Consider the following 15,253-nt stretch of genomic DNA (forward strand, 5'->3'; position numbering starts at 1 on the left):
AGAGGGAACAAATAGAAAAGAAATTGAAGATGGTAGATTTAAGTCTAGCCATATACCTAATCACATTGAATGTAAATGGTCTAAATAGCCCAATTAAAAGGTGGAGATTATTCGATTGCATAAAAAAAAAGCGAGACTGAATTGTATGGTGACTACAAGAAACACACTTCCAGTATAAAGATACAAATAGGGTAAAAGTGACAGGATAGAAGAGGATATATCATGCTAATACTAATTGAAAAAGCTGGAGTGGCTATATTATTATCACCAGATATATTTCAGAACAAATAATATTACCAGGGATAATGAAGATAACTTCATAATGATAAAGGTGTCAATTAGTTAAGAGAATATAATAACTCTCAATGTTTATGCATCTAATTATAGGGCTTCAAAATGCATGAAGCAAAAACTCCCAGAACTACAAGAAGAAATAGACAAACTGAAAATTATAGTCTATGATTTTGACTGATGGAATAGGCAGAAACCAGTAAGGATATAGAAAACTGGAATAATGCTATCAAAAACTTGACTTAATTCACATTTATGGAACATTCCACCCAACAACAAACATTCTTTTTGAGTGCTCCTGGAACATTCACCAAGATGGATCACTTAATCCTTATTAGGTAGGTACTATCATCCTTAGTATTTACAGTTAGGTAACTGTAACTTAGTATTTACAAGTTAGGTAAATTGCAGGAGATACACAGTTATAAGGTGTCACCGCTGGGCTTTGAACCCAGGGTATTTGACCCAGAACTCTTAATCACTAGGCTCTGTGACCTTCCTTGAACACCTGGAACAGCTCAGCTCTCAGTGAAAACTCTAGGACTTAGAATGCAATCCTTTTTAAATAAACAAAGGAGTAGGCTACTCAAACAGCATTCTGTAAATACTACTTGGAAAGGAAGTACTTTCCCAGTCTCCTCTCATATTCCCTTCTCAGCCCAAATGGCCTGTCTGCTTCCTTTAAGTGACATGACTTATAGGTATCATAAACTCAGGTCCCACCGCTGCTGGGTCTAAAAAAGAAGACAGTTGCAGGCAATAAAATGCTGATGGGAGCTTGCTCTCCCTCAGGCTGCGTCTGTGTGTGAGAGATGGGTGGTCTAATAGACAAACGAGGATGGATCAAGATGCACGTTTGCCCCTCTTTAGAATGCCAGGATCCAGACAGCAACTCCTTTTCCACCAAGGAAATACGTTTTTATTAAAATGAAGCAAAGACTCTCTAGCTTGTGGTTGATTTTCTCTGCCTACCTTCTTATCTCTGTTATTAGTTCTAAAATGTATATAATAATTACAACATGGAAAAACTTTGTAATGTTTTCCAGGGCGAGGTTTCCTTACTTATCGGCAAGAAAATGCCATGGAGGGGGAACACCTTTTTAATGGATCTTTGGCTGAGACTTGGCACATGGTTGTTCTATGGGAGGAAATGTGAAATGGGGATATTATTCTGCCTCACCATGCTAAGAGGATTCAAACTGCTCAGGAGCATGAATTTTGATGATGGAATTAAAAAAAAAAATCAGTTTTCTCTTCAGTATGCACTCTTTCTCCTCATCCATTCCACTGGACCCTCATCCAGTCTTCACATCCAGCTGCCTTCCCTTCTATCTTTCCTAACTACAATCAGTGGCTCCCCAGTTCCTGCTGTCTCTCTCATTTCCCTCAACAGCCCCTTTCCTTTTCCTCCCGCGACTGGCCCATCCAGCTCTCTCCTCCCTCCCTCCGCAGTCCCTGAGGAGATCAAAGAGTGACAGTGAGGCTGCCTCCGGGAGACACGTTTCCAGCTCCCCCTCCCGGCTGGGCTGAGTTGTGGGCTGCGAGACCGGAGGCTGGGCCGGGGCGTCTTGGCTTCTGGGGTGGGGGGGGGGGGGGGGGCGGATTAGGAAAGCGGTGTCTGCAGCAGCACTGCATCCAATAGAAAAGTAAAACTCCCTTTGTCCTAGTTAGCGTGGTGTCCCCTCAAGTTTGGGACTTGGCCGCACATTCTTGAAAGCCATTGTTCGCACTGAAGTTCTTAGGTCAGGAGCAGCGCCGGCGGGAGCGGAGCTGACACTGGGAGCGCTTCCCTGGTACCGAACTGACCCTAGCGTCGGCGGAGAGAGAAGTCGCCCTCCGGGAGGGGGGCTCCAGCGCCTAGGGTGGGGGGCAGCCGCTGGCCAATCAGGAGGCGAGGCCGCGCCGGGCTTCCCCTCCGCGCTCCCGAGCGAGCGGCGCACAGTGGAAAGTTGGGAGCCTGAGTGGCTGGCCCCGGCGGAGAGCGGCGGCGGAGAGCGGCGGCGAGGGCGGCAGGACTCGGCGCGGCGCCTCAGGGCTCGGAGCGGCCCCCGGGGCATGGGCCGGGCGCGCTGCCCGCTCTCCGCGACACGCCGCGCGCGGCCCGCGGGCACCTAGCCGGCCCGGAGGAAGCTGCGTCCAGACAAAAGCTGCCGCATCTCCGCCCGCTCAGCCCCTGCAGGGCTGCGGGGTTGGTGCCCGTCCCCCTCGGATTGTCGCCTCCAAACTTTTGCTAGTTCAGAGAGCTTTCGAGAGCCTAATGAGTTGCTCTGAGAGGAAGCCCCCTGCGTGTTGTTAAGGAGGGCTAAGCACAGTGCTAAGGCGACCAGGAGAAAAAAGAAAAAAAGAAAAAAAAAAGGAAGACAAGACAATGATTTCCTGGGACATTGTCCACACCGTATTCCTGTTTGCTCTTCTTTATTCTTCCCTAGCTCAAGATGCAAGCCCCCGGTCAGAGACAGGGGCTGAGGAAATTCCCGAGGGGGCCTCCACCTTGGCTTTTGTGTTTGATGTGACTGGTTCCATGTATGATGATTTAGTTCAGGTGATCGAAGGGGCTTCCAAAATCCTGGAGACGTCTTTGAAAAGACCTAAGAGACCACTTTTCAACTTCGCTTTGGTGCCTTTCCATGATCCAGGTAAGGGAAATATTTATTCTTTGTGTTTGTTATTTCTTATGATTCCCTTATGTCTTATGCTCCGAAATTATTTCAGTGTTAGGAAGTTTCCAAACCTGTTTTTTTTTTTTTTCTTTTAATGTGTAGCCGAAAACCATTGTAACAAAGACTTGCTCTTTGGCATCTGGCTTGGCTCCCCGGCTCCTCCTCAGGTCTTGTAGGTGCTTGGGCAGTGACCCCCAAACCTGGAAGTGTGGAATTGCAGTAAAAACCAGACCCCAGAGTCCTGAGCAAGGACGTGGAAACTGGAGTTCATTGACTTTTTAATTTTAGAGCTAAAGAATGCTTAATTATGAAGGCAGATTTGGACCTGGGTATCCAGCAGCGCTGCTCTGAGAGCTCCCATCCCGGTTGAGAGCACACTCAGGATAACTCTCACATGAGAGGGGGAGGAAAAACCTGTTGTGTGAGACCCAAGGAAGCTTGTAATTACTGGTGGAACCGAAGGGATGAAAATAAGAGAGAGGCCATTCATTTCTTAACTGAATCTATTCATCTTTGCCCCCAAGTCATCATTACTTCGGTTCTCAGATGGGTAGAAACATTCTGCCCGGGTCTCATCCAATAGAAATGCATGTAATTTGGGTGTCGGTGCTCTTTTAAAGGTAGTTGAAGCAAATTAACTGTACTTTTCCCCCCAAAGCCATGGGTTTCAGCTGCTCTGAGGTAATATGATCCTATTTACTTTTTTCAGTTGCTATTTCAAGTGGCACCTTTCTGTGAGGCTCAGAGGAGCCCTCCTTGTCATTGCCAAGGGCAGCATTGCGGGGGGCGGGGGGGGGGCGCCCTGGGGCTCGCTGTCTGACAGCCACCTGAGTTTCATTAGCACAAGTCCCTGCCCGGTTGAAGAAATACAGCAGTGGTTTCTTAAAAGTCCTCCCCCACTGTTCTCCCACATTTTTCCTGCTTTGAAAGTCTCTCTCTTCACTTAGAAGACCTTGCTTGACACAACCTCTTCACAATGGGGGCTTGATATTGAGAATCTCAAATTCTTTCCTTGTGCATTTTGACAAACATATGAGTTCACATTATTGCTAGGTCTTAAATGTGGCAGGTTCCAGCTTTCTAAAAAAAAAAAAAAAAGCATGGGGAGAAATTTAGAGGGAAATGGAACTTTCTGGGATTTTTTTTGTTGTTGTTGTTCTTCAAATGATGAAAATAAGAACCTAACATACTTTTCTGGGATATATAGAAGAGTAGGGTAGGTATTTCTACATTGATTGAGCACGAAATGGTCTGCATATTTGAATAAAGAATTAAATGGTCCTTTACTGTTTTTACTGTCTTAGTAAGACACCTCATGTGTTATGTTTTGATTTATTAAATGTCAAGATGCCAGTTGTGATGCAGTTCAAGACTTTCGCTGTTTTGGAATAGCTTAAATATGTTTTTTCTATGGGGCTATAGCTGAAGTTGGCTAAAAAATAAAGTAAAAATTGTTTTCTCTAATTAACATCACAATTGACTCCAAAAGACTCTTACAAAATGATGTTGGTGCAAACAACACAAAAATCATCTCCAGTCGTAAGTGGAAACTGGATCACCATGATATTTTGATGTGATATGAAAAATTATTGGAATAAATTGTATTGTGGTGTGCCGCTTTCCAGTTGTTACCAAATGGGAAAGTATGCTGTAGTTGACTTTCCTGTGGTACTTGGCATGCTATAGCTTTTAGAAATAATATGAGAAAATGATTAAATTGGTTCCATAAAATTAATTGCATGTATAATTCCGCAAAATTAGCTTTATTGTGATTCAAAGTACAGAGAAGTGGCCAAGTGTTTATGTTGTCTAAGACTATTTAAACTATTTTTGAAGATAAAGAGGGAGATAGAAATTAAAACATACTAATAACCTTTAATTTAGTTTGCTAATTCACTTTACTGGATTATGATATTATCTTTGTGTGACATTTGCGTGTTTGTGTGTGTGGTGTGTGTAATCATTTAAGAGTTTTTGATTCTCTTGTTCTTTTGATTGGTGATCAGCCTGGAATGACAGAAAGAGCCTTGAATGGGGATTGGCTGTTTTACTAAGTGACGTTAGAAAAGTCAATTTAGGGCGCCTGGGTGGCTCAGTCGTTAAGCGTCTGCCTTCGGCTCAGGTCATGATCCCAGGGTCCTGGGATTGAGCCCCACATCGGGCTCCCTGCTCGGCGGGAAGCCTGCTTCTCCCTCTCCCACTCCCCCTGCTTGTGTTCCCGCTCTCGCTATCTCTCTCTCTGTCAAATAAATAAATAAGATCTTAAAAAAAAAAAATAGAAAAGTCAATTTACTTGTTTCCTTGACTATAAAGTGAGAGAATTGGATATGAGCAGTTCTAAGTTCACTTCTGACTATGACATTTTATGGCTGTCTGTTTTACTTGTGGTTGTTTTTCATAGCTCCTAACACATATCCTTACCATTGGGTGCTACAACTGACGAGAGAAATAATGGGTGGACTTTAATACAATAATTATAACCTTGACTACTTACAGCTTTTCAAAGCTGGGTAAGATCCGAGATATACTCTAAGGCATTTGACAAAAATCTTTAGGCCTTTGTACACGATTGCTTTGGACTTCTGCATTACGGTTTGGCTCAAGGTGTGTGTGTGTGGGTGTGGGTAAAAATTAAAATACGTAGAAAACACAGGCATACGTGAGGCAGAAGTGAAACAGTTTAACAAGGAAGTGATAAAAGTCATTCAGAAAAATGTGCATGTGAAGAAGCCGGTGTCAGGAGGACCCAGAACACACCCATGGTAGGAGGAAGTACCAGAGAGGACGAGGATCATGAAAAGTCAAGCCAACCTTTTGATGCTGACTGTGGTTAAGATGGGTTTTTCACTTCCGTAATAACAGTGTATTAATTTTTAACAGCTTCCCTTATTATATAATCATTCATTTAAAATGTGTAATTCAGTGGTTTTTAGTTTATTCACAGGTACATGCAACCATCACCACGGTCTGGAACATCCTCATCACCTCAAAGAGAAACCCTGTGCCTTTTACTTATCAGTCCCTTAGCTCCCTATCATCACCCTCCCAGTGCTAAGCAAGCACTAATTTACTTTCTGTCTGTAGATTTTCCTGTTCCGGCCTTGCATCTGAATGCAGTCATATAATATGTGGTCTTTTTTGACTGGCTTCTTTCACTTAAACATAATGTTTTCAAGATTCATTCATGTTATAGCATGTGTCAGGATTTTATTCCTTTTAATGGCTAAATGATATTCTATTGTGTGGGTATACCACATTTTGCTTATCTATTAATCCATATGGCTACTTAGGGTTTTGGCTATTATGAATAGTGCTTCTATCAACATTTATGTACTAGTTTCTGTGTGGATATATGTGATGTTGTAATTTATTAATAAATATATATTTGGTCTTCATTCCCATTTCTTGCATAGAGCTCCTAAAACCCTTGTAATATCCTAAGTGATGAGAGCCATAAAATTGCCTTTTGTTATGTTAAATGGAGTGACTTTTTGGATCCCACCTAAGGATAGAGGCTGGTTGCCAGGAGATTCAACCATGTGATTAGAGGGTTGGAATTTTCAGTCCCACCCCAGACTTCTGGGGAGGAGTGAGGGGTGGAGGTTGAATCGCTTGCCAGTGGCCAGTGATTTAATCAGTCATGACTATGTAATGAAGCCTCCATAAAAACCCAATAGGACAGGGTTTGTATTGCTTTGGGGCCATTCACATGAGATTTGGGGAGAATGGCACTCTCAAAGAAGACATGGAAGCTTCACACCCCTTTCCGCATACCTTTCCTCATGCATCTTTTCCATCTGGTTGTTTCTGAGTTATATCCTTTTATGAAAAACTGATAATCTAGAGAGTCAGTGGGTTCCCTGAGTTTTTTGAGCCACTCTAGCAAATTCATCAAATTAAGAAGGGGGTCGTGGGAGCCTCTGATTTATAGCCAGTTGGTTGGAGGTACAGGTAACAATCTGGACTTGCAGCTGGCCTGGGGGTGGGGTGGGCAGTCTTGCAGAACTGAACCATTACCCTGTGGAATCTGGTGGTGTCTGAGAATAGCTTGTTGTGATGTGAGGAAACCTCCTCATCCCCACATTGACACTGAGTGCTCACAATACAGAAGAATGTATGTTTTCATTTCTCTTGGGTACGTACCTAGGAGTGGAATTCCTGGATCATAGTAACTCTATGTTGAATTGTTTGAGGAACTGCCAGACTGTTTTCCAAAGCATTTATACCATGTTCCATTCCCACCAGCAGTGTGTGAGGGTTCTGATTCCTTCACGTCTCATCACCACTAGTTTATTATTGAACTTGTTGATTCTTACATTTTAATTTTTGCTGTGCTTTTTACGACACTCAAAATTTGTTTCTTTCTTAGCACACAACTTTGAGGAGGGCTGATGGTTTTCCTCTAATAACAGCTCCTTTTATCATCAGTCTTCCAATTCTCTCTGTAAGACAGGTACTAGAGACAGAGGAAAGAGAATGGGGCAGTGTGGATAAATGAGTCTCTTCATGTAAAGAAAAATTCTCTTACATTATGTCTCTGGCTTTTCCCCAGGGTATCTTTTATCTGTCTTCATTCATTCATTCATTCATTCACTCACTCACCTATTATGTCTCAGTCTCATCGCTTCAGACACTGGGCATACAGTTGTCTGAATAAAACAGACAAATGCTTCTCTCATAGAGCTTATATTCTACTGGCAGAGGCCACCGGCAATGAGGAAAATAATTAAAATATATATGATATGTTTGTTGGTGGTAATTGGTCTGGAGAAAATAAAAAGCAGAAAAAGAGCATGAGGAGTTTGAAGTGAGTTGAGTGTGTTGATATTCAAAATGTGGTGGTCAGAGAAACTCCCAATTGAAGAGGTCACATTTGAACAAAGACTTGAAGGAGACGAGGGAGGAAGCAATGAGGATATCTGAGGAAAGACTTTTGCAGGCAGAGGAACAATAAATGAAGTGTTCTGAACATGGCAAGAGCATCCTGACATGTTCAAGGAACCACGAAAAGACCAGTGTATCCAGAGCACAGTGGGGGATAGGGAGAAGTTAGGAGGTGAGATGAGAAACATGGTGGGGCACACCATGAAAGGGCTCATAAGCCACTGTGACTTTGGCTTTTCTCTAAGTGAGATGCAGAGCCATTTTAGAGTTTTGAACAGAGTAGTGACATGATGTGACTTATGCATACACGTAAATCATTCTACTGTTTGAAAATACTCTAAAGGAGAGCAAGGGCAGAAACAGGGAAGATAGGAGACTATTGTATCATTCAGGCACAAGAGGATGGTATATCGTGGGTGAATTTGGTAGCTGTGGAAGTTTGGGGAGAGAGTTGGGTTCTGTATATATTTTGAAGATTAAACCATAAAGATTTAATGATGTGTGAGGAAAAAGAAGACAAGGCTGATGCTAAGGATTTGTCTTGATTAAATGGAAGCTTAGCATAGCCATTTACTGAGATGGAGAAGAATGAGCAAGAAGCAGGTTTGAGAAAATGTTTGGGAGGATGAGGCTTTAATTTTTGGCTATGGTTAAGTTTGAGATGTTTTTTGGTACCCAAGTGGAGATATTAAGAAGGCAGTTGGATATATGAAATTAAGGTTCAAGAGAAGAGGTCTGGGTCAGAGATATAAATTTGGGATCCAAAGGTATACATATAGATGATATTCAGGGCTGTGAGTCTAGATGAGCCACTGAGGGACTGATTACTGAAGAACAGTAAAGGTCTGAGGACCCAGCCCTGGGACAGCAATTGTTAGCAGTCAGAGAGATGAGGATGAACCAGCAAAGTAGCCTAAGAAATTGAAGTCAGGGAGGGAGAAGAAGAGTACATTATCCTAAAAGTCAAGAGAGGAAAGTATTTTCAGGAAGAAGCACTAATTGGTCAATTAAGAGGAGGCTAGAGAATTGGCTAGTCAGTTTAGCAATATGGGAGTCACTGGTGACTCAACAACCATAGTGAAGTGTATGATGGGAGTGAAAGGCTGTTTGGAGAGAAGTCAGAAGAGAATGGGGGAAAAATAATTGGAAATCTTTGGAATTATATTGTTGGTTCCAACTACTGGAATGGTTACTTTGTTCATGAAGCGAAAATTGAAATTAGTTTTGATAAATGATTCAACCAGTATTTTACAAAGTGCAAATTCAACGTATTAGAAAGAACATCCAATTTGGAACTGAAGATTTGTGTTATTTTCCTTATTCTGTCATTTGAGCAAATCATTCAACCTCGCCAGACTTCTGTTTCTCTATTTATAAAATTAGTGCCTTGGTAGGTTATTAAAGTTTGTGATTTTTAATGACTGTAATATGGTGAAAGATAAGTGACTGCAAAGGAATTCAGAGTAGCAAGGACTTGATTCATTGGGAGAAATATCAGCTTACTTTCTCTGTACTTAAAGAGTTTCATTGTAATAAAACCTGTGAGCCCTCAGTGACTTTGTGTGTTTCTTTCTGCAAGACCTACAAGGTGTTAAGAAAGCACTCTAGGACTTTTATGAAAAGATTCTCTTAGAATATTTTTCTGAGCAATAGCAAAATCACTGGAAGCCATAATGAATAGAAAGATTTTTACAAAGAAAATATTGCACATTTAGAATTTGAAAACAAATTTATATGAACTAAACTTCAAATTGAAATATTTTGAGTTCCAGTATGTAGAGGAAAAAGAACTACAAAGCTATTAGTCTCCTTTTGCTTCTAGCATATTCTACAGGAAGAAGGATTTTCATGAGGAAAAGGATTGGTCTTTAAAGTCCAAGAGAAATCCAACCAAAGGCAATGAACTAACATTTAAGAGTGAGAGATTTTGTTTGGACAATGATAACTCTCTTTCCTAGGATGATAGAATATTTTAACCTGAGAGAGTAGAACTATGTCACTGGATGTTTTCTGAGGGTATCTAGAGGTGTTTTTCTATGTACAGTGAAAACTTTCTCCCAAAATATTAGGACCAAATTTTGATAAATCAAATATGTTAAATGTGTTAGGGATGTTTCTATTTAACCAAATCCTCCTGACTCCCACAGAATGGTGGGATTTTTGTTTTCATTTTTGTTGTTGCTGTTAAGTTGAAGAGCACCCTTCTGATTGATTGTTGGTAAGTCAGAATTTGGTTTTGCTTATGGTTTGTCTCTGGTCAAACAAACAGTACCCATTCTCAGTGGTCTTTTAATTCTGCTTACCTACCTTTTTCTCTGACTAGACATTAACCTCCTTGGGCAGGGACTGCCCCACTTATCTCACAGGCCTGGAACACAGTAGACACATAAAAAATGTTTCATGAGTGAATGAATGAATGAATGAATGAATGAATGCTGGAAACAAGAACCAGTGATTTCTCTGGGCATTTTAATCTTTGCCTTTCATTTCTGTGACTTTACTTTCTATTTTTTAAAGATTTTATTTATTTATGGAGATTCCTCAAAAAGTTAAAAATAGAGCTACCCTATGACCCAGCAATTGCACTACTAGGTATTTATCCAAAGGACATAAACATAGTGATTCAAAGGGGCATATGCACCCCAGTGTTTATAGCAGCAATGTCCACAGTTGCCAAAATACAGAAAGAACCCAGATGCCCATTGACAGATGAATGGATAAAGAAGATAAGAAGATGTGGTGTGTGTGTGTGTATATACACACATTTTATGTATATAAATAATGGAATATTACTCAGCCATCAAAAAGAATGAGAGCTTGCTATTTGCAATGATGTGGATGGAACTAGAGGGTATTATGCTAAACGAAATAAGTCCGTCAGAGAAAGACAAATATATGATTTCACTTATATGTGGAATTTAAGAAACTAAACAGATAAACATAGGGGAAGGGAAGGAAAGATAAAATAAGATGTAATCAGAGAGGGCGACAAACCATGAGACTCAACTATGGGAAACAAATTGAGGGTTGCTGGAGGGGAGGTGGGTGGGGGGATGGGGTAACTGGATGATGGGCATTAAGGAGGGCACTTGATGTAATGAGCACTGGGTGTTATATGCAACTGGTGAATCACTAAAATCTACCTCTGAAAATAATAAAACACTATATGTTATTAAAGTGATTTTAAATTAAAAAAAGATTTTATTTATTTATTTGACACACAGAGAGAGAGAGTGCATGAGCAGGGGGTGGGGCAGAAAGAGAGGGAGAAGCAGAATCCCTGCTGAGAAGGGAGCCTGATGTGGGGCTTGATTCTAGGACCCCGGGATCATGACCTGAGCCGAAGGCGGACGCTTAACCAACTGAGCCACCCAGGCACCCCATGCAACTTTTCTTTTTAAATCATAACAATCAGAAGAACAAAAATAAACAACATAATGATTTACTAATTCGGCCTTTTTGGTGATACATACGTCCCATCTAAGATTGTATATGATTTGGGGGTATCATTGTGATCCAGGTAATGCCTGAGTCTTTGGGTAGTCATTGAATGTTTGTATAGCAGGTGAATTTGGGGAAGGGTGGATTTCTATGCAGTCTGGAATGTCTCAGCTGAATTACCTTCTATTTTTTACTAAACTGGCTGCAAAAGTGTCACAACAAATAAATTAATTTCTAAGGATCACTGTAAATAAAAGATTCACATTATAGGTAGTTCTCAGAAGTCTACAGGGATTTTCACTCAACCTTGGTTTTATTTTTTCTGATAAATCTCCATGAGGATTCCCATCTCTATGGAGAATAGGAAAAATTTAAAACTGGACTTATGTCAAATGTAAGGTGAAATCATATCAACTTTCCCTACTTGAGTGATACTACGGTTAAATAAGACAATATATATGACAATCCTTTAAAAGTGGTATAGAATCAGTGGTGTTGCTCTTACTGAATGACTCACATTTGTCAATGAAGATTGAATGGGTGCTGCAGAGGAGCCAATTATTAAGAAAAATAGTAGAATATTTATACAATAAGACTAAACAATTAAATAGAAAAATACCCCCTTGATAATGTGGCTATTAACCTCTGGGCAAAGGGCAATTCAAACAAGTTCAAATGTAGTACCATTCTAATAACATTCACTGCTTGAGAAGCATGAGCTCTTTGCTGCACTGGTCCCTTGAGCCCTTGACCACTGCTTTATAATTGGGAAACCAGCAAGAGAATTTAAAAATCCAAAGATAAGGCATCATATTCATTGATTCATTCATTTATTCACTTACTCATCGGTCAATAATAGACTTCTTACTATTTGTCAAGTACTGTGGTAGGTACTTTTGATCCAAAAATAATGAGGCATAACTTAGAAGAAGTTAATAGTCTCTGGGGAGAAGAGCAAGAGTAATAGCAGTATTATATACTACAATACATTTTATAGTGGAAAGAAACACAGGGGGCTGTGTGAGCCCAGAGCAGTGCCCCTGATTCAGAATTCAAAAGGTGATGGACCCTAAAGTGTTTCTGGAAGTATAGCCTGGGCTAAAACCTGAACATAGTGCATGAGTAAAAGTAGTTTAATCAAAATATTAAGGAGTTTGGATTTCATCCTGAAAGCTATCAGGAGCTTGGAAGGATTATAAGTGAGGAGTGACATAATTGGGTTTTCATTTTAGATCTCTGTCTCTTGGATGGATTGGAGCAAGGCATCCTGAGAGCTGAGAGCTGAGAGCTGAGAGCTGAAATCTGAGGCAATCACAGTAATTCAGGGGGGAAATATTGAGGTGACTTGGATTAAGGAAGAAGGTTATAGATTTCTGAGCTATTAGCAAAGTCCAACGGACTGGACTTGGCCCTTAGAATATGTGAAAAAGGGAAATATGAATTCCTGCTTAGGTTAAAATATGAAATTGGCAACAATTGAAGAGAAAATGTATGTAAAGTTAACTTTAAGAGATACCGTTACTCTCAGGCCAGTAGTCTTGATAATAAGCTCCTTATACATTAAGTTGACTAAAATAAAGTATCAACCAAAAGTATGGGGGGGGGTCAACAATGAAAATGAGAGTCACAGAAACAGCTAAGTCATTGTACAACCAAGTTCTTTATTTTAATTGAGGTATAATTGACATGTAACATATTGAATTCAGGTGTACAACATAATGATTTGTTATTTGTGTATATTGTGAAATGATCACCACAATAAGTCTAGTGAACATCTGTCACCATACATAGTTATAAAAATTTGTTTTCTTGTGATGAGTACTTTTAAGATTTACTTCTCAGCAACTTTTAAATATGCAATACAGTGTTGACTCTAGTCACCATGCTGTACACTATATTCTCATGATTGACTTATTTTATTACTGGAAGTTTGTACTTTTTGACCCCTTCACCCATTTGACACCCTCCGCAACCCCCATTTGGCAACCACCTATTTGTTTTCTATATCTATGAGCTTGGTTTTGTTTTCCACATATAAGTGAGATCATACAGTATTTGTCTTTCTTTGTCTGACCGATTTCACTTAACATCATACCCTCTAGGTCCATCCATGTTGTCGCAACTGGCAGGATTTCCTTCTTTCTTATGGCTGAATAATGTTTCATTATATATATACCACATTATCTACTCATCCATTGATGGATATTTAGGTTGTTTACATATCTTGATTATTACAAATAATGCTGCAATGAACATGGGGGTCCATGTATCTTTTTGAAGTAGTGTTTTTGTTTTCTTCAGATAGATACCCTTGTGGTATTGCCGAATATTATGGTTGCTCTATTTTTAATTTTTTGAGGAACTTCCAGACTATTTTCCTTAGGGGTTGCACCGATTTACATTCCTATCAACAGTGCGCAAGGGTTCCCTTTTCTCCACATCTTTGCCAACATTTGATATTTCTTGTCTTTTTGATAATAGCCATTCTAACAGGTGTGAGATGATATCTCATGTGGTTTTGGTTTGCCTTTTCCTGATTACTGTGATGCTGAGCATATTTTCATATACCTGTTGGTCATCTGTATGTCTTCTTTGGAAAGATGTCTATTCAGATCCTCTGCCCAGCTTTTAATTGGATTGTTTGGGTTTTTTGCCAAGTTCTATCTAGGGTTCAGAATGTTAGTTCATTCTACACTTAAATAACCAGTCCACCCATCAGTAACATTCTAACTGTGGCAATAGACTGTTTATCTTTATAAATATGTAATGATGTCATTACATATTTGGATCATACTATTAACTCTCCTTGTTTTGATTGCATGCTCACTGAACAGCCCCCTGATAATTTAACCTAATGCACTTTCCTTATGGGGAGAGAATGCTCTGGTCAGACTTGCACATACATCAGATTCTCTAGACAGTTGTATTCTTCGTTGGTAACTCATATTTTGGCATACCAGTTTTATGCATCAGTTTTTATTGTTTAAAACATTCTGACAGTGTCAAGTTCAAGTTTTTGAGTTTGTAAGTCTGAGGAGCCAGACCTTGGTTGGTAGTGAATTTAACAAAGTAAATGTCTCCCCGTGTGGGTCTGTTTGGGTGGCCTGTCTGTCTCCAGGTGTCGTTCCTCAAGCATCTCCAACTGTCAGTATTAGTATGAATAGTGCCAAGTAGCTGTTCTGTCCACTTGAAACTTATATAGATGACAGCTGAAGCCATTGGAATAAATGAGATCATCCAAGGAGAGTATGTACACTGAGAAAAGAAAGAAGACAGGGTAGAACTATGGAGAACAAACATTTAAAAGACAGAAGAAGGCAAGTTCATAAAGGATTCTGGAAAAGAGAGTCCAGGAAAATAGGAAGAGAAACTTGAGTGGACAGCATTTGGAAATCTAAGAGGTAATTAGTTTTAAGCAGGAGAGGTTGCTAATTCTGTCCATTTATAAGGTTACAGAAAATAAAGGCTAAACTGACAGGCTGAAGTGGACAGTTCATTGGGGTTATGGAGTCATGAGGCTGAAATGGGTAAGAAAATGGTGCTAGCAAATGCAGTCTATTTCGTGAAAACTAACATTGTGGTTAAAAGCATGGGCTGTGGAATCTGATGCTTGGGTCGGAAGCCTGGCTCCATCAATTACTTGTTGTATGATTTTAACTTCTTGGTGCTTCAGTTTCAGTAACTAGGAATTGTGAGAATGTGAGGATTGAAATAATAGATGTCTCAAACTTAGCACAACCCTTTGCACACAGTAAATTCTCAGTAAACATTAGTTATTGGGACTTAGTTTTGAAAAATAATTTTTTTTTTTTTAGAGGGGAGAAAGGAGAGAATGCTTAAGTACTGCTGGAAAAGAGTCAGTAGAGTAGAAGAGATGGAAAATGTCAGAGAGAACAGGTAACTTATGAAACCAGGACTTTGAGGAAGCAAGAGGAGATGGGATTCAAAGTAGCGGGATTGGTTGTTGGTAGGAGAAG

The 15,253-nt window shown here is 40.1% G+C and overlaps 1 protein-coding gene across 1 annotated transcript in view; it reads left to right on the plus strand.

Annotated features, from left to right (window-relative positions):
* Positions 1-2,416: 2,416 nt before the first annotated feature.
* HMCN1 (hemicentin 1) overlaps positions 2,417-15,253 on the plus strand; it is a 487,037-nt gene continuing 474,200 nt past the window's right edge. Inside the window, exon 1 of the mRNA XM_021682591.1 lies at positions 2,417-2,927. Coding sequence (XP_021538266.1) covers positions 2,660-2,927 — 268 coding nt within the window. The 5' untranslated portion in view covers positions 2,417-2,659. The remainder of the gene's footprint in view (positions 2,928-15,253) is intronic.

The sequence above is a fragment of the Neomonachus schauinslandi genome, chromosome 6 (genome assembly GCF_002201575.2).
Source record: "Neomonachus schauinslandi chromosome 6, ASM220157v2, whole genome shotgun sequence".
Lineage (NCBI taxonomy): Eukaryota > Metazoa > Chordata > Mammalia > Carnivora > Phocidae > Neomonachus > Neomonachus schauinslandi.